The sequence below is a fragment of the Hyperolius riggenbachi genome, chromosome 1 (assembly GCF_040937935.1).
Source record: "Hyperolius riggenbachi isolate aHypRig1 chromosome 1, aHypRig1.pri, whole genome shotgun sequence".
In the NCBI taxonomy this organism is placed as follows: Eukaryota; Metazoa; Chordata; class Amphibia; order Anura; family Hyperoliidae; genus Hyperolius; species Hyperolius riggenbachi.
In genome coordinates, this window is record NC_090646.1 from 601,570,379 (window position 1) to 601,595,824 (window position 25,446).

The following is a 25,446-nucleotide window of genomic DNA, read 5'->3' on the forward strand; positions in this document are numbered from 1 at the left end:
CGTTCAGCCGCAAACAGGCCCGATAACAGGCTCAGTCGGGTCCAGTCTGGGTCTACTGCACATGCGCGGGAGGTCCTGACTGAGCCTGTTACTGAGGCTGATTGCAGCTGAACGGCAGACCATGGGGGGGGGGGGGGGGGCAGCATGGGACTCAGACGAGCTTATGGGGCTGGAGGAGGCCTCTAGTAAGTATCAAATGTTTAGACTTTAACATCTCTGGTTTACTTTAAAGCTGAATTCTCACCTGACGAGTCAATTCAATTCGACCAGGGCAATGGATCCCTTGACAACGAGCGCTTCCCAATCCATCTTCCTGCGGGCGGGTACAAGTGACGGAACATGACGGGTGCGAACAGAAAGTCAATCGATCACAGTACTTTACAAAGAGTCATCGGGGATCTTAAAGATGCGATCCCCCATGACAGTCGTTATAGCTGCACATTGCCAAATGTTGCTTGCGTAATCGCACACCTGTACCTACGTCGCAAGATCACGGAAAGAAAAATTGCCAGTCGTCAGAAAAATCGCATAGTGGGTACGGGCCTTTAATGAATTGTACAACTGAAGCGGCATGCTTGTTTCAGGTCAGTGAGTCAGAAACTTGTTAGAAAGATCAGCAGGGCTTCCATGCAACTGGGATTGTTTATAAGGAAATAAACATGGCAGCCTCCATCTCCCTCTCACTTCAAGTGTCCTTTAAAGAGTACCTTTTTCTTCACTCAGACAATGTACAACAAATCTAGATTTCTGCTAGGTTAATCTGGCATTTCATTATTTGTATAATGTATAATAATGTAGATACAGTATGTAATAACCTTGGACTAAAACTAGCAAGTTTGATCAGACTGGAGGATGACAATGGCTGAGTTTTACATGACCATAATTTGCATTCATGAATACTTGATGGTTCCAGAAGCGACCATAAAACTCTGGTCACTGGAAACAAAGCATTTAGCAACATCTGTGCATGGAGGAGTGCCTGTCTCTATAAAGGAATATGTGGGTATTTATCCACATTAGAAAACATTTCTGATGCTAGCTGCAGGTCAGGCTGTGCACCAGATGCCTCTGCAAGATTTCTGAGATATAACATTCTAAAAATAAGAAGCGACAAGTGATCAATTTGCCTGAAATGCAGCTCCCTACGGTCAGAGTTCTGTATATATAATCACAGTAGGCACAAGATGGAAATACAGCCAATGTAAGTCCCTGGTGCACACGCTGCGCTCCACAGACCACTGCTGTGCTGCGGGTCTGTGCCAGATGGTCTTCAGCAGTGACCTGTGACATGGACCTCTGGCCAAATTATTATTATTTATTTTTTTCAGTACACATTTATATGGCCATGACAGTTTCTTCACGCATTACAGAGAGCATTACATTCGTCGTATCACACTGTCCCTCATGGGGCTCAGAACCTAATGTCCCCTTCTAATTGTAGGACTGTGTCAGCCTACCAGAAATGCTTTAGGCTTTTAGGTTGTGGGATGAAACTAGAGTATTATTATTATTATTATTGATTTTAAATAGCATCAGCATCTTCCATGGCGCTGTACAACAGCCTACAGGGTATACCAATACATGATGAACAATACAACAGTTGATACAAGACAATGGTGGATTACCGTTGATGCAGTGAACAAATCAACTGCAGATTGTTGCACAGGGATGGGAGGTTTGGGCACACCTATTACACAGCATTGTGAGACAAAAGGGTAAGAGAGCCCTGGCCAAAAGACCGTATGTAAAGGGAAGCTGTGTATGAGATGGTAGAAATGGTGATCAGTGGCCGAAGCATAGCTCCCAACTGTCCTTCTTTTTGACCCACATCCCTCTGTTCCTCAATCCTCCTAATTTGTCCCGCTTTAAAGTGTACCAGAGACAAACTATATTCAAAGATTTACACATACCTGGGGCTTCCTCCAGCCCCATCCACACGGATCACTCCCACGCTGCAGTCCTCAGTTTTCTCTTTCTTCTGTACCGGGTCCCGTAACTTTAGCCAGTCGCGACCAGTCTGAGCAGCAGAGAATAGTACTGCGCCTGCGCAGAGACGGAGGGAGAGAACTGCACTTGCGCAGACTGGCCGCGGCTGGCTGAAGTTACGGGATCTGGTACAGAAGACAGAGAAGACTGAGGATGGCTGCGTGGGAGCGTTCCGTGCAGATGGGGCTGGAGGAAGCCCCAGGTATGTATAACATTTTGAATATAGATAGTCTCTGGTTTCCTTTAAAGACTGATACGCAGATCTGTGTTCATTTATGTATTTTTCTTTGACTGTGAACTTCATTCCTATTAATTAAATTAATAGTTTTTCTTCCTTCTAACATTTGAAAATAAACTTTTGATTCTCAACTCTTTGTGATATGCATGGTGAGGGGTGTGGTTAGAGGTGTGGCAGGGCGTGTCTTAAAGTGCCCCTCCTCCTTATCTCAAAAAATTGGGACGTATGCCAAAGTGTCCTAGGTAGGAGAGTATACTTGCCGGAAGAGGTGATTTTTTTTTAATTGCGCCTAAAAAGGGTAAGTGTGGGTGAGTGGTGGATGTGTTGAGGGAGAGTGTTCCAGAGGAAGGAAGAGGATCGAGAAAAGACTTGTAAGTGGGAGTAACAAGAGGTAACCAGAGAATATTGTTAGTAGAGCAGAGATTGTGTGTAGGATTTATATGAGGAGCTATGTTGTAAAGTGCTTTGTAGGCAAGCATCAGGATTTTGAATTGTATCCTTTGTGTAACTGGCAGCCAGTAAAGAGACTGACAGAGTGGGGTAGGGCTGGAGAAGTAGGAGGACAGGTGGATGAGCTGTGACTGGCAGCCAGTAAAGAGACTGACAGAGTGGGGTAGGGCTGGAGAAGCTGGAGGACAGGTGGATGAGCTGTGACTGGCAGCCAGTAAAGAGACTGACAGAGTGGGGTAGGGCTGGAGAAGCTGGAGGACAGGTGGATGAGCTGTGACTGGCAGCCAGTAAAGAGACTGACAGAGTGGGGTAGGGCTGGAGAAGTAGGAGGACAGGTGGATGAGCTGTGACTGGCAGCCAGTAAAGAGACTGACAGAGTGGGGTAGGGCTGGAGAAGTAGGAGGACAGGTGGATGAGCTGTGACTGGCAGCCAGTAAAGAGACTGACAGAGTGGGGTAGGGCTGGAGAAGTAGGAGGACAGGTGGATGAGCTGTAACTGGCAGCCAGTAAAGAGACTGACAGAGTGGGGTAGGGCTGGAGAAGTAGGAGGACAGGTGGATGAGCTGTAACTGGCAGCCAGTAAAGAGACTGACATAGTGGGGTAGGGCTGGAGAAGCTGGAGGACAGGTGGATGAGCTGTGACTGGCAGCCAGTAAAGAGACTGACAGAGTGGGGTAGGGCTGGAGAAGCTGGAGGACAGGTGGATGAGCTGTAACTGGCAGCCAGTAAAGAGACTGACAGAGTGGGGTAGGGCTGGAGAAGTAGGAGGACAGGTGGATGAGCTGTAACTGGCAGCCAGTAAAGAGACTGACATAGTGGGGTAGGGCTGGAGAAGTAGGAGGACAGGTGGATGAGCTGTGACTGGCAGCCAGTAAAGAGACTGACATAGTGGGGTAGGGCTGGAGAAGTAGGAGGACAGGTGGATGAGCTGTGACTGGCAGCCAGTAAAGAGACTGACAGAGTGGGGTAGGGCTGGAGAAGCTGGAGGACAGGTGGATGAGCTGTGACTGGCAGCCAGTAAAGAGACTGACAGAGTGGGGTAGGGCTGGAGAAGCTGGAGGACAGGTGGATGAGCTGTGACTGGCAGCCAGTAAAGAGACTGACATAGTGGGGTAGGGCTAGAGAAGCTGGAGGACAGGTGGATGAGCTGTGACTGGCAGCCAGTAAAGAGACTGACAGAGTGGGGTAGGGCTGGAGAAGTAGGAGGACAGGTGGATGAGCTGTGACTGGCAGCCAGTAAAGAGACTGACAGAGTGGGGTAGGGCTGGAGAAGCTGGAGGACAGGTGGATGAGCTGTGACTGGCAGCCAGTAAAGAGACTGACAGAGTGGGGTAGGGCTGGAGAAGCTGGAGGACAGGTGGATGAGCTGTGACTGGCAGCCAGTAAAGAGACTGACAGAGTGGGGTAGGGCTGGAGAAGTAGGAGGACAGGTGGATGAGCTGTGACTGGCAGCCAGTAAAGAGACTGACAGAGTGGGGTAGGGCTGGAGAAGTAGGAGGACAGGTGGATGAGCTGTGACTGGCAGCCAGTAAAGAGACTGACAGAGTGGGGTAGGGCTGGAGAAGTAGGAGGACAGGTGGATGAGCTGTAACTGGCAGCCAGTAAAGAGACTGACAGAGTGGGGTAGGGCTGGAGAAGCTGGAGGACAGGTGGATGAGCTGTAACTGGCAGCCAGTAAAGAGACTGACAGAGTGGGGTAGGGCTGGAGAAGTAGGAGGACAGGTGGATGAGCTGTGACTGGCAGCCAGTAAAGAGACTGACAGAGTGGGGTAGGGCTGGAGAAGTAGGAGGACAGGTGGATGAGCTGTGACTGGCAGCCAGTAAAGAGACTGACAGAGTGGGGTAGGGCTGGAGAAGTAGGAGGACAGGTGGATGAGCTGTGACTGGCAGCCAGTAAAGAGACTGACAGAGTGGGGTAGGGCTGGAGAAGTAGGAGGACAGGTGGATGAGCTGTAACTGGCAGCCAGTAAAGAGACTGACAGAGTGGGGTAGGGCTGGAGAAGTAGGAGGACAGGTGGATGAGCTGTGACTGGCAGCCAGTAAAGAGACTGACAGAGTGGGGTGGGGCTGGAGAAGTAGGAGGACAGGTGGATGAGTCGTGCATGATGTACAGTAGTGACCTAAACACTGGGAGGCCACAGAGCAGAGAGTTGCAATAGTCTAGTTGTGAAATAATTAGGGCATCAGAGTACACTGAGCAGTTTCATATCACGGGAAAGCATGCAAACATGAAAGTGCGGTGAAGAGGCAGGAAAGTTGCATTCGGGAAGGGTGACAGGACATCCTCCTACAGGAAGCCATGTCCTGTTTTTAATGATAGTTTCCTCCCTCTCCAGAAATTACAAACATTTGTTAACATCTACCCCAGGTGACATGGGATAAACGTGTGTGTACAGTGCCAAACATGAATAGCTAGGCTGTGTTTGTTTGTTCTTTCTTTTCCTGCCTGAAAGAGTTCTTCCTTCAGGCATGCAAGTGACAGTTTCTGTATTGTCGTGCCTTTGTCGGATTATAGCATAACCCTCACTGATATGAAATAACAGCCATAAAACTTCGAGAGCAGGTGATATACTGTATAAAAAAAGGTCAATAGTTCTTGTATTTTAGCTCTGGGACACTGAGGGCTCGTTCACACTAACAGCGTTTTTGCCCTTTTTTCAAGCACAGGCCATTTTCAAAATTGCCCTCAAAACGCTTGTGCAATGATTCCCTATGAGAGAGTTCACATCTGAGCGGTTCATTTCCGATCCGCTCAGCAAAGCGCTGCCTGTACCATTATTGAGGCAATTTTGGAAGGTATAGGAAAAATGCAAAACGCTCACAAAATTGCTTTGTGCGGCGATTGCGTTCGCGCTTTTAAGTATAAATACATTGTGTTTATTATTTTCCGGGTCAAAGAGTTCAATTCCTGACTTACGTCAGGGAGTGATAAAACGCAATTGCTCTGAAAAAGCGGTTATTAAAAGCGCTTTAGAAAAACCGCAGCGCCAACTCGAGTGCCGGGAGGATAAAAAAAAATGTGCCCACAAAATTGAAAATCACTGGGGTCAACGATTTCGATTTTAGATGTGAATGAGGCCTGAATAGACTGCAGTTGAGCAGAGACAATAAAACTTTAAATCTACTTTGTAAAACCATGAAACCTGTTATTAAATCGAGAGAGAATCAAGTTCGTTTAAGTATACCCGATCAATGAAATGTGGCGGATATTACGTTGAACTGACCAACTTAAGTTGTCCATACATCAGACAATGTATGGGGAGATCGTACAAGAGACAGATCTCTCTCTGATAGAATCTGATCAGAGAGAGATCTGTTGCCTGCCCATATACAGCAGGCCAGCTCACGATCAATTTCAGCTTAACATCTCTTGTGAATCGGTCTTGTGACGCCGAATCCGCCACCTTGCCATCCTGACGCTGTCCTCCCCAATATAAAATGTGCTCTCAGGTACCCTGTGCAGTATAATTTACCTGTCGGTGTCCGCCGCCGGCTTAGTGCTCCATCCTCCCTCCAGCCGACATATACTTGGGTGCATGGATAATAATAATAATTGGATGGTTGCTTGGCCGCCAAGTCACCTGATGTATGGCCATCTTTAGTCAATCGTGCAGGATGGAAGATATTGGTCGATCACACAGGAATCGGCTACGGCTTACATATCATTCAATCGACACTGAATCGATTTTTGCATTCAGAGTATGGAGGCACAACATCATTTAGATTGATAAGTGATAGTGAATCTCATAGGATATCACTTGTAATGTGTGGGCCACTAATCGCTCAACTTTCCATCAACCACTCTGAAGTTGATCGCCTAATAAAGTCGATCACTTCGTCAATTGAATCAAAATTGTTAGTTGTATTGCTACCTTTACTCTGACAAAAGCTCCATAACGAACCTTCCTCTTATACACAGCTCAGATACTGCACTTGCTGAAAAAAATACTAATTTGGTTGGTACATTTCTCAGATGAATGTCAATATTTTAATAATGGAAATTATTTTTTCACCCTTTTTTTTTTTGCAGATTTTCCACATGACCTATGACCTTGCCAGTGCCGTGGTGAGAATATTTAACCTCATCGGGATGATGCTGCTTCTTTGCCACTGGGATGGCTGCCTGCAGTTCCTGGTTCCGCTGCTCCAGGAGTTCCCGAGTGACTGCTGGGTGTCCTTAAATAATATGGTTGTAAGTACTTATTCCAAGAAAATGTAACACAGTGCTCATTGCCAGTCTGGATTTATATACCAGTGCTGAACCTTCTTTCCAATCAATACCTGCCTGCTAGACAGCCCTGGCCTACACAATCTGCTCATAGTATTCAATATCTGTTCACCCTCATACTACATGAAGGTGGTAAAATTGGTCAGTGATTGGCAAATCATAATTGAAAGTGTATTTATTAACACTTTTTTAAATAAATACCTTTAGTGGGTTCAGCCATTCAGATATTCCATTTGCAAAGTATGGTGGACAATCAGGTAAGAAAGCCCAGAACTGCATGTATGCTCGAAGGAACCCTCTGTGTGATTGATAAATGAAATGGAAGTCTGTCCGGTTTACTTTGCTGGGAGGAGGTGACCCTCCCATGTAACTAGTGTGAAGGTATATATCCAGCAGTGGCTGGATAGTGTAATGGTTAAGGGCTCTGCCTCTGACACAGGAGACCAGGGTTCAAATCTCAGCTCTGCCTGTTCAGTAAGCCAGCACCTATTCAGTAGGAGACCTTGGGCAAGACTCCCTAACGCTGCTACTGCCTATAGAGCGCGTCCTAGTGGCTGCAGCTCTGGCGCTTTGAGTCCGCCAGGAGAAAAGCGCGATATAAATGTTCTGTGTTTGTTGTTTGTATATGATGTCAGCACAGCTGGAGTATTTCCCTTATGGGAGCTTGGGAAACGGGGAATATCTTGTCACTAGCCTGGGACTTTGCTAGTGGTTACCTCCTTGGCGGTTATCACGTGTAAGGCTTGGGGTGGAAAAAAAAAGCCAGGAGTGGTAACCCCGAGCGTGACTCGTGGTAGCCACCGGCAAGACTGTGCAGAACATAGCGCGCAACAGGCGTTTTCACTCACCTCCCGGGGCATCCCACCATTGTTCTTCCTGTCCTCGGGGTCTCTGTATCCCTTGAATGAGATCACCATCTGTCGTCATGACGACAGACGGCGATCTTACTAAAGGGTTACAGCGCCAACTGGAGGACAGAGGGAGAACTGCAGAGCTGGATCTCAGGGAGGTGAGTAAGTCCTGGTGCTACTGCAGATCTCTCTGCGGTGTGATTTTTTTTCCCCTAGGTTTAAGGGTCTAAAAGCCTGCAAAAAAATTACACCCCTTTTAGATACTAAAATCCAAAAAAAGAATAAGACTGCCAGGGGGTTAAAGAGGGACTTTACTGAAAGATGATAGTTAGGGAAAAAAACGTGAATAATAGGCAGCAAAATGGAGAGATTGGCAGAGAAAGGCAGCATCAGAAGAGAAGGTGGAGAGATGGATGACACAGGTAGCAGAGTTCAGCAGGGACTGAAGATATGCCAGTTTGTTGTTTTAAGTAGGCTGTTTCAATAGTCAAGTTGAGAAAGAATGAGGGCTTGCACAAGCATTTTTGTAGCCTCCTGTGTGAGAAGGGGACAATTTTCAACACCTATTTTTGAGCTGGAAGTACAGTTATTGAGATATTATGCAGTCTAAATTGGTGTCATCAGCATAATGACTAGCATCATACTGTAACGATCGGTGTAACACAGAGAGGATCTGATTACCGGTGATCTGCAGTATCACCGAGAATACAGATATATACCCGATTATTGATGATCTGCAGTATCACCGATAATCAGATATATCTCTAACCTCTGGACACCAGGTAATATGAGTGTTATGTGCAACAGTAATACTTTGAGGAGAGCACCCGTATAGAGGGTGCAAGGCAGTAAAGGGTACTGCCCAGAGAACAGGCTCCTTCCAAAGGCCTGAGGCTCCCCAAGGGGCGGAGTCAAGCTGAGAGTGGGAAGGACCAGAGTGTGAGTGACACCAATGGAGGGATGTCACAAACAGACTGTGAACTATCTCTAACTGGGGAGATAGTTCTCGAGGCCAGGCAGGCCAGGTCGTCAACACACAGACAGATAAAGTACAGAGACAGGAGACAGATGCGGAATCCTAAGACTAGCAGAGTTTGGCAACATAGAATCAGATATAGCGAAGTACCTAATCAGAGATCAGAAGAGTGGTCAGGAAAGCAGAAGGTCATAACAAATAATCAACAATGCCTAGACTTGGGTGTGAGCTCCTAGATCATCAACACCCCGGAACTGGTCTAGATAATAACACAGATGGTAACAGGATTACTAGACTAAGGTGTGAGCTTCTTGGTCATCAACACCTTGGAAACTGGTCTAGATAATAACTCAGATAATAACACAGATAATAACAGGATTCCTAGACTAAGGTGTGAGCTCCTTGGTCATCAACACCTTGGAAACTGGTCTAGATAATAACACAGATACTGACAGAAGGTCTGAGTGCTACCACGTAGTGATCGCAACGCCAGACACCAGAGAAATGACCAGCACCCAGTATATATACCCCAGCGCTCTCCAGCGCCACCCCTAAGTGCTGGACCAATGAAAACTGCTGGAATTGTCAGCTGACAGGCTTGGTCAGCTGACATCCTTCTGACTGTCATAAAGGCTCTGTCCCTCCGCGTGCGCGCGTCCTCCTGAACCTGTGTGGACTATCAGTCCCAGCCACACCAGACATGTGTTGTAATGTTTCTGCTGTGTTGGATGCGGAACCAGCCGCACCGCTGTCCAAGCATGTGGCGGTTCCTCCGCGTTCAGCAGTACTGTCAGGAATATGCCTATGCGTGCAAACATCCGCGTCTGACGCGGAATCCGCCGCCTTGTTCATAAGGCATGCGGCAGTTTCATCGCGCTCCGTTATGCCAGTGGATGCAGACCCACGCGCTCAACCTGCCGCGTTGGGCGCGGTATCAGCCGCCTTGCTCTGAGTACCCGCGGCGGCTTTTCCGCGTTTTCTCACACATACCTTTACTTTATCTCTGTGAAGTCTCATTCCTCAGATTGGACCTTCTTGGATACCAAGTAAACATATGCAGTTAATCATGCTCAGAGTAAAATATTTATATAAAAATGTATATCTTTACTTCCTCCCTGTAGAATCTACAGGGAGGAAGTGGCAATATTCCAACAGTTTACTGTGTAGACTGTTCGAAAATTGACCTGCAGGACATGAGAATAACTGAGGAGTGTGGCCTCACAGAGACAAAGTAAAGGCATGTTAGGTAAACCTATTTCAGAGGAGAACATATAAGTACCTTTAACCTCCCTAGCAGTATGATTTTAGACCCTAAAAACAGGAGGAAAAAAATACCACAGAGAGATCTGCAGAAGCTCCTGCGTATAACTCACTCAGGCTCGGGATTACCGCTAAGGAAGTTAAGAAGAGGAAATCCAGTTGTTCAGCTACGCTGTAAGGTTCTACAGTACCAGGCAAACAAAGGAGAACATAAGTACTTGGCATACCACAAACAGGCAACACCGAGCAATCATTCATCGAACACTTGACAAATACCTGCTCTGGGGAGTTTGGGGATATTTGTTAGCAAACACCTGTGGATTACGCCACAATCACTGGCCCTCATCCCACACCCAATGCTCATTCATCATTAACTCACCATTCCAGTGCAGGTCTATTGCCATGCTCAGTGAAGAGTCGGAGTCCGTCAGACACAATATTGAATGTAGGCCAGACACAAAGGAGATCAGCGCTGACTGTTAATACCAGTATTTATGCCGCAATAGAAATCAATATATCATTTCTGTTGACAATAACTATTTCTGTGGCAAAGAGGCTCAAAAATGCTTGATTTTTTTCTACTAGTGTGAAACTTGCCTTTGCTTTACTTTAGCTGGACTTTTTTTCCCCAACCCTTTAGCAGCCAATTTATTTAGAGGCTTGCAAGTGCTCCAGGCCTATTTATTTTAGCACTTTTTATTTCTTATTTGTTATACACTCACCTAAAGGATTATTAGGAGCACCATACTAATACAGTGTTTGACCCCCTTTTGCCTTCAGAACTGCCTTAATTTTACGTGGCATTGATTCAACGAGGCGCTGAAAGCATTCTTTAGAAATGTTGGCCCATATTGATTGGATAGCATCTTGCAGTTGATGGAGATTTGTGGGATGCACATCCAGGGCACGAAACTCCCGTTCCATCACATCCCAAAGATGCTCTATTGGGTTGAGATCTGATGACTGTGGGGGCGATTTTAGTACAGGGAAACTCCTTGTCATGTTCAAGAAACCAATCTGAAATGATTCCAGCTTTGTGACATTGGTGCATTATCCTGCTGGAAGTAGCCATCAGAGGGTGGGTACCTGGTGGTCATGAAGGGATGTACATGGTCAGAAACAATGCTCAGGTAGCCCGTGGCATTTAAACAATGCCCAATTGGCACTAAGGGGCCTAAAGTGTGCCAAGAAAACATCCCCCACACCATTACACCACTAGCCTGCACAGTGGTAACAAGGCATGATGGATCCATGTTCTCATTCTGTTTACACCAAATTCTAATTATCGAGACTCATCAGACCAGGCAACATTTTTCCAGTCTTCAACTGTCCAATTTTGGTGAGCTTGTGCAAATTGTAGCCTCTTTTTCCTGTTTGTAGTGGAGATGAGTGGTACCCGGTGGGGTCTTCTGCTGTTGTAGCCCATCCGCCTCAAGGTTGTGCATGTTGTGGCTTCACAAATGCTTTGCTGCATACCTGGGGTGTAACGAGTGGTTATTTCAGTCAGTGTTGCTCTTCTATCAGCTTGAATCAGTCGGCCCATTCTCCTCTGCCCTCTAGCATCAACAAGGAATTTTTGCCCACAGGACTGCCACATACTGGATGTTTTTCCCTTTTCACACCATTCTTTGTAAACCCTAGAAATGGTTGTGCATGAAAATCCCAGTAACTGAGCAGATTGTGAAATACTCAGACCGGTCCGTTTGGCATCAACAACCATGCCACGCTAAATTGCTTAAATCACCTTTCTTTTCCATTCTGACATTCAGTTTGGAGTTCAGGAGATTGTCTTGACCAGCACCACACCCCTAAATGCATTGAAGCAACTGCCATGTGATTGTTGATTAGATAATTGCATTAATAAGAAATTGAACAGGTGTTCCTAATAATCCTTTAGGTGAGTGTATTTCCTTGCTACTAATTAGTACTGCTGCAATGTGTATTTATGGCCTCTTGTCACTAGGGGGCAGTGTGAGACAATAACAGAGGACCTTGGGTTTTTGTTTCTATATCCTTTGCTAGCAGAGAGACATCAAAGCAGTCCAAGAATTTACAGCATAATGAGTTCAGGTCAATAGCAGTGCACTTATCCTGAACGGGATAGTTCCTTTGAAGCTGCTAGGAGGTTAATGCAATATGGGATTTGCATTGATTTTTGATATTTTTGTAAAAAAAAAAAAAACTGATACTGTATTTGATACTGTATTTTTCCTCATGTTGAAAAGGGAGATGATTAAAAATGCAAACCCATACAAAAACGCTAATCCAAAAACGTAAGCACAGAGCAAAATGCAGGAATGCACATGCCTTAAAAGGTGTGCTTTTCTGCACAGACAAATGTGCTCGGGGCCAAACTGAGGCAGAGGCTCAAGAAGCACCAGCCTCTGGGCACAGAGCCGAGTGCCCCCCCCCCCCCCCCCCCCCCGGCCATTGCAGAGTATATGCTAAAGGAATGCAGCATACTCACCAATTCACTGCCAGCCCTGTCTCAGTGTCCTGTTTCTATGGCTCCACCTAGTGGTGTCTCTCATTACGGAGGGAGTCCTAGAGGGAGATGCTGCGACAGGCTGAAGAGGGATCCTGGTGGCGCAGATGTGAGTAACCGTTCCAGCACGCTCCACTTGCGAATACTCTGCATGGGGGGAGGGGGGAACTACCTAACGCTGGGGGCACATCTGACTATCTATATTGGGGAAGGGGGCAAATCCTGCTACCTATACTGGGGTGATAGTAATGCACATTACTATAGCAATGCTTGCGTTACTTAAGTACCGCGGGGCACGTTTCTAGCATAACTCGCGGAACACTGCTGGTGGTAGTAACGGTAATATTGCCATGCACCATCTGCAGAATATCGTGCGTAAAGTTCACCCTTGCAATTATCAGAGCAGAATTGAAAACCTCACCTGCAATGCATTACACTATACTTGTCGTACATAAGACTTTACACAAGTTTACTGCATACACCCCAATATCTCATTGCACAAAGTGTGGACTGTCAACTCGAATACGTTTCTGCAACATAAGTTGCATCTGATGTGGATAGAGCCATAAAAAAATAAAAATATACTTTTAAAAACATATTTTTAGTTCAAGGTTATTATGAAAATGAATCACTGTAGTTCCTTCTCTATTTTCTATTATTTCTTTGTGTTGAGAAACGTTTCATTCTACTCTCTACACAATAGAACAGGAAAGTTAACAAAGTCAAGTTAGATCAGAATGGGATAAATTACGGTCTTTAAAATGACTGCACAGATTTGTTTCTGAAACGATTGCTGTAAATTATAGAAATCTGCACAGCTTTCCGGGGAGAACGACTACATTTTTTTTTGTAAAACTTTGACGCCTTTTATACTTCAGCACAGATTTTTTTTTTTTTTTTATGAATGGAAACATGTTGGTATTATTGGATATGAGGGTTTTTGTTGTGTATGTCATCTTATTCTGTAGGTGTCTGAAAGGCAGGCCTTGTGTTGAGTTTGATTAGCGGGTGATAGAGATCAGGATCTGATGTACTGTAGGAGAGACTGCCGCTAGACCGGGATTATATCTGACAATATTCACTTTGTGGCTTTTATTTTTTGTAAGATTTCATTGTGCCGGGAAGATAAGTTTTGTTCATGGGCAGACTATTCACACACTGACGCTTGACAGTTAATTATGCGTTTTTCTGTAGCGTTTGTCACTTCCATTTGTTGCAATAACGTATTTCTCCCTTTTTTTCCTAACTTGTTCGTTTTAAGCTGAGTTTTCAGACCTCTCAGCAAAATTGAGAGAGCTGACAGAGTATGTAATTGGTGACATAAACTACAGCAGGAAGACTGCAGAAATATGGATGTTCTTAAGATCATGATATAAAATTGTTTTCCACAAATTAAAGATAACAGCATGATAAGGCTTATGCTAGGCAGACCTGATGGGTAGCTGTTGCCTGAAATGATTGCCTTTGGTGGCTGTTTATTCAGTTTTGTTATGCAAATATGCAATTTGGCTATCTGTTGAGCTGTGTGTTCTGCAGGGGTTGTGCTAGGGGAGGGAAGGGGTGGAGCTGGGCCATGCTGTGAAAACAGCCCCTGCAGAGCCCCTCTGTGAATTTGCCTACTGCAATACTGTCACTCACTAGATACCCAGACATGACTTACAGCTGTTGCAAGTCCTTGTTAGACAGATTCTGTTTATCCAGCCCTCCTGACTGCTTACTTCCTCCTCTTCTGCTTTTCTGTCCACCCACTGTTCTTTCTGCTCAAGGGAAAATCTCAGTGTTCTCCCCAGAATTTTTTTCCAGCCGGGTGGCATGAAAAAGTAGCCGGGTGGGGCGAGATGAGAGAATGCAGGGCAGGTGCTTCTCTGCACACCTATGCTTAAAGCAGAGGAGGAGGTGAGCTGATGACAGCCGGGTGCTCACCAAAACTAGCCGGGTGGAGCACCTGGCTAAAAGAGCCTGGGGAGAACACTGAAACTGATGTCACTGCTGCGCTTGTGTGTACATCAGCACAGCCCAGCAGGTCATCCAACCCAGCTGGATTTATATTTTCACCCCTAAGTCAACTTTCTCATAGCCTCTCCTTCCAATGCGCAGCAGCTAACCTCCAATTCTATGTGCAGCCTCCTCTTCAATGTGTAACATCCATATACAAAACCCCTTCTCTTTCAAACTCCATGGGGCAGCAGCTCCTCTCTTCCATGTGTTGCTATCAGTTTGCAACCTTTCTTATATATCCAGCAGCCACCAAAACCTGGGCCTTTCTGGCTTTTCCAAAAGTCCAGCACTGCCAGCAGCTCAAACCACCCATTATCTGCATATCACTTAAGATGCATGTACCATGTGGTGCACATTCCCTATCTCTGATAATGTGTACTTCCATGTCGTAATATTAGATCAGACCTGATATAATATCATAGTCACTGCCACAACAGCAATGTAGTTACTATTAGGGGAGATCTCTGCTGAGTTCTGATATAAAGTGGGTCAAGGTCGTAGGTGGTGTAAGGTATATAAATCAATTGTTTACAATCAGTAGCGTAGCAATGGAGCTATGGGCCCTGGTGCAAGTTTTCCATTGGGCCCCCCCAAGCACTCTGTATGTAACAATTGATACGGCACAACAAAATCTGCCATGGTCGTCTACTTTATTAGATGTGCAAGAACGGGATGGGGGACAGTTTGTTAATGATTACTACTATTCAAAGCATCTATAGAAGTGATTATTACCACCACAGGACAAATAAACAGCTTATACTGTGGTTTAGGAAGGGCCCCGATGCTGTGGCTACTTCTGCAACCCCTATTGCTACGCCACTGTTTACAATCAATCATGGTTAATGGCCAGAGCAGACCCTGAAGCTATTTTTCCTAATTAATCTTTTTATTATTTATTCTGGATGGCCTTTCCCTACCTGCCGGGCAGCCTGTTGTTTTATTGAGAGGTGAGCCATGTGACTCGGTTTTCCAGCACGCTTGCTCACGACAAGTCAATGGGTGTCGGGAGATTCCTGTCCATACTTTTAAATGGTGCCTGAGAGGATCTTGAAAGATTGTTTCAGGCGAGCTAAGCTGATAGTATGTACAAATCTTTATAAACACCCGATGTCAAGTGCTGACACATGTGGTGTTACAAACGCTGCCAGTCGGCTGCATTTAAACTGCACCCAAATAATGCTGGTGGTCGCTGGGGGATAGTGTTCTCTCTATGAGTCAGTCCTAGGACTGTAGTGCTCATAGGCAATAAACCTAACCGTTACACTCCCTCAGTATGTCTGTATGTCTTTATGTATATGCATATTTTATTCATTTCTGCCTGGATGTCTTCCCCCTTGCTTAGTAATGAAGAAGGTATTGGAGCAGAGATTCAGAGAGCAGCAGTGATAATGAGGATATATGATATATATGCGATACACACTCCTAGCGATGAGAAGATGCGGCTCAACACCTGCATCAGGACCCGCCCCGCTGTCATGTTACCGCTACCTACTACCAGCAGCCATATGAAGGTTTTCCTAATATCTCTTTTTTTTTAATTTGCCTGCTTCAGTCTGATTATATTAAGAGCATGCAAATGACTACCCCACAGGAAGGCCCCTTTATTCTCCCCCCGGTGTTAATAAGTCCCTGACGCTTTCATTCCACTAACAGGATTTTCCATCCGATCAAATGCGTAATCAAGAGAGCAGAATGAGAATAATGTGCAGAATGCTGACTCACTAATGAATGCAGGCTCTGGCAGGGGAGTAAGAGGGGATCCAGCGGAGAGAGAGAGGCTGTTTACCGAGAATGCGCTGAATTGATTAGAGCCTGTATGAATGGGGAATGCAGATGTGGCGAGCTGGCAGAGCTGTGGAGGCAGCCCGCGGATTGCTGATGGTATAATGTGCTGTTATGATCCTATAAATATGCTCGGTGATTGGGGGGAGTGCCAGGAATCATACAAAGGAGACACGTTAATCTTTCTATGAAACACTGTGTGGCAATTTGAGCAATATATTGAATATGTCAGTGTGCCGGTACGATAAGCGGGAAATGAGAAGGAGATGTAGTATCTGCTCTATCTCCTTTATTTCTTTTCTTCTACAGCTTTTTATTTGTCCAAGGGCACATGTGCCATCACAGCGAGCTGACTGTGGAGTTTCTATAGGGCCCCGCAGCAATACATCTCTGATCATCTGATCCTGTGAATGGAGGAGGGCATCGGTGTTTGTTCTTGTTACAGTCCTCACCTGCGGCTCCCAAGAGTCTGTTTTGAAGGATAGTCCTTTTATTAAACCAAACCTTCTTGACCCTTCCTCGTTCCTAAGTGTCCTTCTCCTATCTCTGATGTGTGCATCCATATAGTGGCTGATTAACTAAGCTACCTGCAGAGATGTTCAGGCTTCTCCAGTGAGAATATCCTAACTGTTCCAACAAATGTGGGCGGGATGAATTCATAGTCTTCTGTCCTTGGGCCTTGTTGTTCACACTTGTGGTCTTCCTTGTGGGGAAAGGCTGCCTTCTCTAACCCGCTGACGTGTGAAAACGACAGTCATGATTATATGCCAGTACATAGGAGTGGTTGGGGACAGTCAGAAAAATTATACTCTCAATGTCTGAGGGACAGCAAGATGGAGAATGCATGGTGAGGGGATTGGAGGCCACCACTGCTCATTTTTTTAGTGGTTGTGGTTAATTACTAAGCCAGAATTCAGAGCACGGGGGCGGGTAATCTTGCCTATTTATTTTTTTTAGAGGCCACCATATCATCCTCACCATACCTTTTTAGATAGAACCACTGTATGTGGTTTTAAGAGTTTGTAAATAAGATAAATTAACTATGCTTTGAAGGACTGTTGAACGCAAGTGTGTGTAGCATGGGTTCTTTATACTTACCTGTCCTGCTGCTTGGCCCCCCTCCGTTGTTGCACTATGTCCCCTGTTAGATGAAGGAGCAGTGCATGCTTTGTCCACTCCACACTCCCCCCGAGCATTCTGGGAATCAAGGTATATTTTCTATTGGATTGGAACTCCGAGTAACCAAATAGTCCTCAGAGATTACCTGCCAGGACTAAAGATGTTAGCCTCTGATAAATGTCAGAACATAAATTGGGTGAGTAAGGGTTTACAATGAGCAAACACTGACTAAATTATAATTATTTTTTTTTTAAATAAGCAATTTTATACATTGGTTTTTTTTCACTACAGTTCCTCGTTTTTTGGTTTTTTTTTTAAACATTTTCAATTAGATTTTACAAAGTAAAGACACCTTCTGCCTGAAGGTGGTCACACACCATACCATTTTTTAAATATCTGTTCAATTTAAGAATTGCAATCAATTTTTCGGACTGATTGTAACATTTCAAAAATCTGACCAATGTACCACACATATATGTTCAATTGTTCCCCAATTATGATAAAAATGATTGGAAACTCTGAGAAAATTGCTAGGGTGTGTATATTAATAAATTTACAATCTAACACACACCATAAAATCTTTAGTAGAAATTGAACAGAAATATCTGGCATTCCAGATCGATTTAAATCGAAAAAAACGGGAAATCCGATCGGATTTTTCAGTCGAATGAAAAAAAGCTTTCGATTTTTTCGAGAGATACGATCGTTTTTTATCGAATTGCTGTAAAATCGGATCATTTTATTGTATCGTGTGTGGCCACCTTAAGGAAGTCATAGATAACAATACATACAAAAAGGCATAATCTGCAGATATATTAATGGGCACACTAAATACTGAGCAAACCTCAAGTGTAGAATGTGGGTTCAGTATCTGCTATTCATACTTCAAAAGTGCAGGTAGAGATAAAGCAAGCTGTGATGATCCGCTCAGCTGGCTGCACAGGCAGACAGCTGTTTGTCCGTTCCTCTAGTCTGTGGGCTGCAGGTCTCTGGAACAGAGACCTGTCTTTCCATTGCAAGTTTCTGGTCTGTTCTCTTGCTGGGGAATTTGCACACATTCGTTATGCAAATCCCCTACCTGCCTTCTTTGATGACTGGCACTATAAGAGCTTTATGTTTCCCAGAAGGCTTTGCTGGTCATTTCCCTTCCATGGTCTGTTCCTGATGGACACTGCTGGAGTGTCAGCCATTGCTATCTAGTATAGTTAATTCCTGGGGGTTGCTTTAGGCTCCCCTTCTAGCCCAGTCAGGTTGTATTATCTGTATTGCCTGTTCTGTCTTGTCTTGCCTGTTGCCATTGTCCTGTCCCAATGGTGGTCGACAGGAAATGGTTCTGATCTCTGTTCTTGGAGTGTAGCTGGTGCAGCGGTTGCTACCAGCTATCTCTTCTGTTCTGTCTCCTGGGATCGCGCTAGCTACTTTTCGCTAGCGCTGGGGTTCCTTATGTTCTGTCTTCTGGGATCGCGCTAACTACTTTTCGCTAGCGCTGGGGATCCTTCTGTTCTGCTACTCTGTACCTGGATCGCGCTAGCCACTTTTCGCTAGTGCTGTGGATCCTATCTCTCGCTTGTCCCTGTTTTCGTGTGTCTGTCTCGTTTGCTATGCTTGCTGGAGGCTCGGTGAGGTAACCGTTAAGCAAGCGCTCGTGTCCTCTGTTTCATGTTTGTCTGTTAATGGTTAGTTAGGCGTGCTTGTCTCTATTGTGCTTATCACGTGGAGATCGCGCAAAACCGCGTGCACTGTTGCGAATGAGTGCGGTGTTCGCGGTTAGCTAGCGTTTGTTATTTTCCGTATCTCCTTATTGTATTATTTGCTGTGCCTTTGCTACCCTCGTATTCTATTCTGTTCTGCCTTGTGTCACGTCTGGCAATCGCACCTCTCACGATCGCGTTCCTATTTCGTATCTGCTGTTGTGTGTGCGCGGTCGCGGGGTGGCGACTGGATTGGCGCACACACATACAACCTGTCCCTTTGCTCAATCTCATTCGCAATCGCCTCTCTTGCGATTGCGTTCTGCGCTTCGTACAATTCCTGTCTGGCACTTGTGGAGGTACAGAGGATTGGTTCCTCTGCACTCCCCAGCGCCATCTGCCGACAGGAATTTCCCTCTACAGGTGCGTAGCACCTTTTGCTGGGTGCCTGCAAATATACGCTTGTGGAGGATTTCCGCCGTGTCAGCGCACGCGTTGTGCGCTGATCACGGAGAAAGTTCCACAATCGTTACACAAGCATCGTGCATAAGGACAGTGGCGTAGCAGTAGGGGATGCAGAGGTAACAACTGCATCGGGGCCCTCCCCCAACCACAGTATTAGCTCTTTATTGGTCCTGTGCTGATAATATTCACTTCCATATACGATTTGAATAGTAGTGATCATTAACACACTGTTCCCCAGCTCCTTTTTGCACCTCTGACACTGTGGTTGTCCTTGATTGGTTTTGGTATGCCATATAAGTTGTTATGTACAGAGCACTTGGGGGGGCTCCGTGTGGGCATCGGGGCCCACAGCTCTTTAACTATTAGAAAACCGTGAGATAAGAAAAAAGTGGGTATGACCCGATTGGACACAAATCACACACAAAATATAATTGCAGTATCAAAAAGAAGAATATTTTATTAATCCAAAAGTTATGGCATAAAAACACGCAATTAAAAATGTGCCCACCCCGCACCCTCCACAATCCCCCCGGAGAACCCAGACCCCCACAGCAGGTCCCACTCCTATACCTCCACTAATGGTATCAAAGAGGGAGCCAATCTGGCCCCTATAGACAATAAGTCCAGCTGTGTGATCAGATCATTGGTTAGAAGCTGAAGTTCAGCATATGCAACTTGTAGATCAGAAGATTATAATAAGTCCATAGGGTTATCCAAGTGGAGGCACTTTATACAGGTAGAGTTCCTGCAATCCTCAAGCCAGTCACAAAGGAAAGAAAGCATCCAAGCATGTAAACAGCACCGACATCACCAGTCTAGTGCTCTTTAACTATGCCACTGCATAAGGATAACATCATAAATACAAACATCAATTACAGTGAACACAAAAACTGACAAAATACAGTGGGTTGCAAAAGTATTCAGCCCCCTTGATGTATTCCATATTTTGTCACATTACTGCCACAAACATGAATCAATTTTATTGGAATTCCACATGAAAGACCAATACAAAATGGTGTATATGTGAAAAGTAGATCGAAAATCATACATGAGTCCAAACATTTTTTACAGATCAATAACTGCAAAGTGGGGTGTGCGTAATTATTCGGCCCCCTGAGTCAATACTTTGTAGAACCACCTTTAGCTGCAATTACAGCTGCCAGTCTTTTAGGGTATGTCTCTACCAGCTTTGCACATCTAGAGACTGAAATCCTTGCCCATTCTTCTTTGCAAAACAGCTCCAGCTCAGTCAGATTAGATGGACAGCGTTTGTGAACAGCAATTTTCAGATCTTGCCACAGATTATCGATTGAATTTAGATCTGGATTTTGACTGGGCCATTCGAACACATAAATATGTTTTGTTTTAAACCATTCCATTGTTGCCCTGGCTTTATGTTTAGGGTGGTTGTCCTGCTGGAAGGTGAACCTCCGCCCCAGTCTCAAGTCTTTTGCAGTCTCCAAGAGGTTTTCTTCCAAGTTTGTCTTGTATTTGGCTCCATCCATCTTCCCATCAACTCTGACCAGCTTTCCTGTCCATGCTGAAGAGATGCACCCCCCGAGCATGATTCTGCCACCACCATATTTGTCAGTGGGGATGGTGTGTTCTGAGTGATGTGCTGTGTTAGTTTTCTGCCCCACATAGCATTTTGCATTTTGGCTAAAAAGTTCCATTTTGGTCTCATCTGACCAGAACACCTTCTTCCACATGGTTGCTGTGTCCACCACATGGCTTGTGGCAAACTGCAAACAGGACTTCTTATGCTTTCTGTTAACAATGCCTTTCTTCTTGCCACTCTTCCATAAAGGCCAACTTTGTACAGTCCACGACTAATAGTTGTCCTATAGACAGATTCCCCCACCTGAGCTGTAGATCTCTGCAGCTCGTCCAGAGTAACCATGGGCCTCTTGACTGCATTTCTGATCAGCGCTCTCCTTGTTTGGCCTGTGCGTTTAGGTGGACGGCCTTGTCTTGGTAGGTTTACAGTTGTGCCATACGCCTTCCATTTCTGAATGATCGCTTGAACAGTGCTCCGTGGGATGTTCAAGGCTTTGGAAATCTTTTTGTAGCCTAAGCCTGCTTTAAATTTCTCAATAACTTGATCCCTGACCTGTCTTGTGTGTTCTTTGGACTTCACGGTGTTGTTGCTCCCAATATTCTCTTAGACAACCTCTGAGGCCCTCACAGAGCAGCTGTATTTGTACTGACATTAGATTACACACAGGTGCACTCTATTTAGTCATTAGCACTCATCAGGCAATGTCTATAGGCAACTGACTGCACTCATATCAAAGTGGACCGAATAATTATGCACACACCACTTTGCAGTTATTTATTTGTAAAAAATGTTTGGAATCATGTATGATTTCCGTTCCACTTCTCATGTGTACACCACTTTGTGTTGGTCTTTCACGTGGAATTCCAATAAAATTGATTCATGTTTGTGGCAGTAATGGGACAAAATGTGGAAAACTTCAAGGGGGCCGAATACTTTTGCAACCCACTGTAGAGCATATCAATACATATATGTGTGCAAAAGGAAGAGAAAAGCGCTGAGCACCAAAACTTATGCTTGTAATTTAATCCAGAATCACATACAAACAACAAAAGTGAGGGGGGTAACAAAAGGCCTAACAGCCGATTTGCGAGATAAAAGTTGCCCGCTTCCTCAGAACACGGATTATTATTGCTGGAAGCACATTACTGCTGAGCCTTTCCAGATCACCCTGCAATCAGCCACCATTGAGTGCCAGCCTTCTTTTCTACTCTACCCCCCCCCCCCCCCCCCTTGTCAATACATATATGTATAGTGAGAAGAAGAAAGTGCTTATTCAATAGTGCAAGATGCGATTATATGCTGCAGACACTTAGTGGCAATAGACGTCACCTGGCTAAAGGAACTGGATAAGGCCACAATGGTGAGGGCAAAAGGGAGCCCCTGTAAAGCTTCGTAAAACATCGTTACTCTCTACTAGTTTTCCCCAACTTGCTCATCTTCAAGACATTTTCCCAGCTTTTAAAATCGTTTGAGTAACATTTATGTGAGCTAAGGCCTTCTGTAATTCTGATAGTCTTCCTGATAGTAATTCCTGGTCTTCTGTCTGTTCACACCTAACTGACATCTCAAATATAGCAATACTGACACCTTTCTGAAACCTGGAGGCATGAAACTTTTTCAGACACTTTCCTTTGTTTCTGGACCTCTCTCTGCTTGTCTCTGGTGGGCTATTACTGAGGTTCAGTAAATAAGACTCAGTGATATATACTATTATAATGTATTCATGTAGTATGTAGTAATAATATTGCTGCCACATAGGGAACGGTATTACCACAATGGTTCCTGTTAAGTAAAACCGTTATGAAGGAATGTGTGGGAAGTATACTGTAGGACCCTCCCAGAATCCCATGGGTACATTTACCATGATGGACAGAATTTATGGTTTACTTTTGGTGCTTACCTTAAAAGAATGCTTACTAATATATCTGCTCCATTCTTAAAGAGTACCCAAACGTAGAACCACTTATAAGCAAAAGAAATGAGTTGCTTTCACAAATGCAATTCCATACATACTTTTTTTTGCACTTTTGTGTTTATATTTGTAAAGATAAGAGCCCATATGCAATTATCTTTTTGTCCTGATTTTTCTCCTTAATGTTATTTTAAAAACTTAAACTTGTCTATAAAATGCCTTTTAAATCCACAGCAAGCAAGACAATACTTAAAATAGTTTTGATATTACTTTTTCACCTACTTTTTGGTACTTCAATTCTGCTTATCTCCTAAGTTTTCTTCAAGTGCTATTTTCACACCTTATCAATAAAATGCCCTTTAAAGCGGTATAAAACCCTGACGTTCAATAAAAACATGTTTTCCTACTTTTTATATGCCATACGGTTATCATATTTGCTTTTGTGCATAAGTATTATTATTCATTTAGAAATTACAAGTTTCCAAAGTACACTTTTTTTTGCTCTGAGAGCTGCCTTTGCATTTTATTCATAACTGTTTTTTTTCATCTTGAAATATAAGCAGAAATGCTTTCTGACTGTCTGTCTGTGTTGAGGAGAGTCTGCAGTGTCAGAGAAGTGTTTGTTTACATTCCTCACTTGATATTAAATACAAGATAACATTATCTCCAGTTCAGATGCCTCCAACTTTTCCAGCTGGGAGTTTTGAATTCCTATGTTTAACCCATTGAATGCTGTTCTAGTAAAAAAAATATGGTCGTAGTATATAATATGCTGTAAATAATGTGTTAGAGCAAAGAAGAAATGCTGGGTTTCATTCCGCTTTAATCCACAAGCAAGCTAGAAAATCAAGCTAATTTAGAGAAAACTCTTTTACCTAGTTTTTGGTACTTTTTCAGTTGCAGAATGTTGAAAAGTTTTTCTCGTTTCTTTTTTAACAGAAGATGAAAAATTATCCCCTGAAAAACTTAAAAAGAAAATTGAATAAGGGCCAATGAATCACTGCTTTATGTGGACTCACTGCTTTATGTGGACTCACTTGCTTTATGTGGACTCACTGCTTTATGTGGACTCACTGCTTTATGTGGACTCACTGCTTTATGTGGACTCACTGCTTTATGTGGACTCACTGCTTTAAATGGCACAGCAAGGTCATAGTTCCAGGGGATCTTAGAGGTAGATGTAGCCATTTAGGGTCTAAAGCAAGTGTCAACTGATTTTAATTACTTAGACTTAGGCCTCTTTCACACCAAGACGTTGCGTTTTCGGGGATGTTAAAGGGAAGGTTCAGGGAGGGGATTCAAAAAATAAAAATAAATTTCCACTTACCTGGGGCTTCCTCCAGCCCGTGGCAGGCAGGAGGTGCCCTCGCCGCCGCTCCGCAGGCTCCCGGTGGTCTCCGGTGCCCGACCCGACCTGGCCAGGCCGGCTGCCAGGTCGGGCTGTTCTGCGCTCCATTTCCTGGGACTTCTGCGTCCCACGACGGCGCGCTGACGTCATCGGACGTCCGCCGGGCTGTACTGCGCATGCGCAGTAGTTCTGCGCATGCGCCGTACAGCCCGGCGGACGTCCGATGACGTCAGCGCGCCGGCGTGGGACGCAGAAGTCCCAGGAAATGGAGCGCAGAAGAGCCCGACCTGGCAGCCGGCCTGGCCAGGTCGGGTCGGGCACCGGAGACCACCGGGAGCCTGCGGAGCGGCGGCGAGGGCACCTCCTGCCTGCCACGGGCTGGAGGAAGCCCCAGGTAAGTGGAAATTTATTTTTATTTTTTGAATCCCCTCCCTGAACCTTCCCTTTAAGGTCGCATAACGTGCCCCTAACGCAGCGCATGGTGGTGTTTAAGTTGGACATCAGATTGAGCCGCATTATGCGGCTCTTGGTGCGCCGTTTTCTTTCTATACTGGGAAGTCCGGATCTTTTCAAAGATTCGGATGATTCGAATTGGATCATTGAACCGAATCTTTGAATCATTTTACTAAGAAAGCAGGAAGCAGGGGTGCAGCAGAGTGAGAGGTGCAGGAGAATGAGGGCACATTGAGGGTGCTAATGGGGAAGGGAGAGATGCAGCAGGAAGATTGTGCTTATGCACAGAAGCTGCAGTTCCTGTTTCTTCCAGACATCCACTGTGAACCGAATCGTTCATTGGGATGATTCGACTCACAAAAAAGATCCGGATCAAAGATCCGAATCGTTCATGATCTGGACAACACTACAGTGCAGTGAATATTTATTAGCCATGTGGCTAGACACAATAGCAGACCCTTCCCTCTTCTCCTGACATACTGTACACTACTGAGCATGCGCAAACAGTCTAACACAGCAATATACGAGTATAACGCACAGCATGCTGCACTTTCATTTAACGTGCAGCGTTATACTCTTATGCAAGGTGGGCACTGTGAACAGCCCATTGATTTTTAATTGCTGTGAGTTGGGCTGCATTACAGGC

General features: G+C 44.9%; 1 protein-coding gene across 2 annotated transcripts in view; it reads left to right on the plus strand.

Annotated features, from left to right (window-relative positions):
* HCN1 (hyperpolarization activated cyclic nucleotide gated potassium channel 1) overlaps positions 1-25,446 on the plus strand; it is a 537,736-nt gene that overhangs the window by 302,839 nt on the left and 209,451 nt on the right. For both annotated transcript variants that reach the window (XM_068249552.1, XM_068249560.1), the window contains exon 3: positions 6,705-6,866. In XM_068249552.1, coding sequence (XP_068105653.1) covers positions 6,705-6,866 — 162 coding nt within the window. The remainder of the gene's footprint in view (positions 1-6,704; positions 6,867-25,446) is intronic.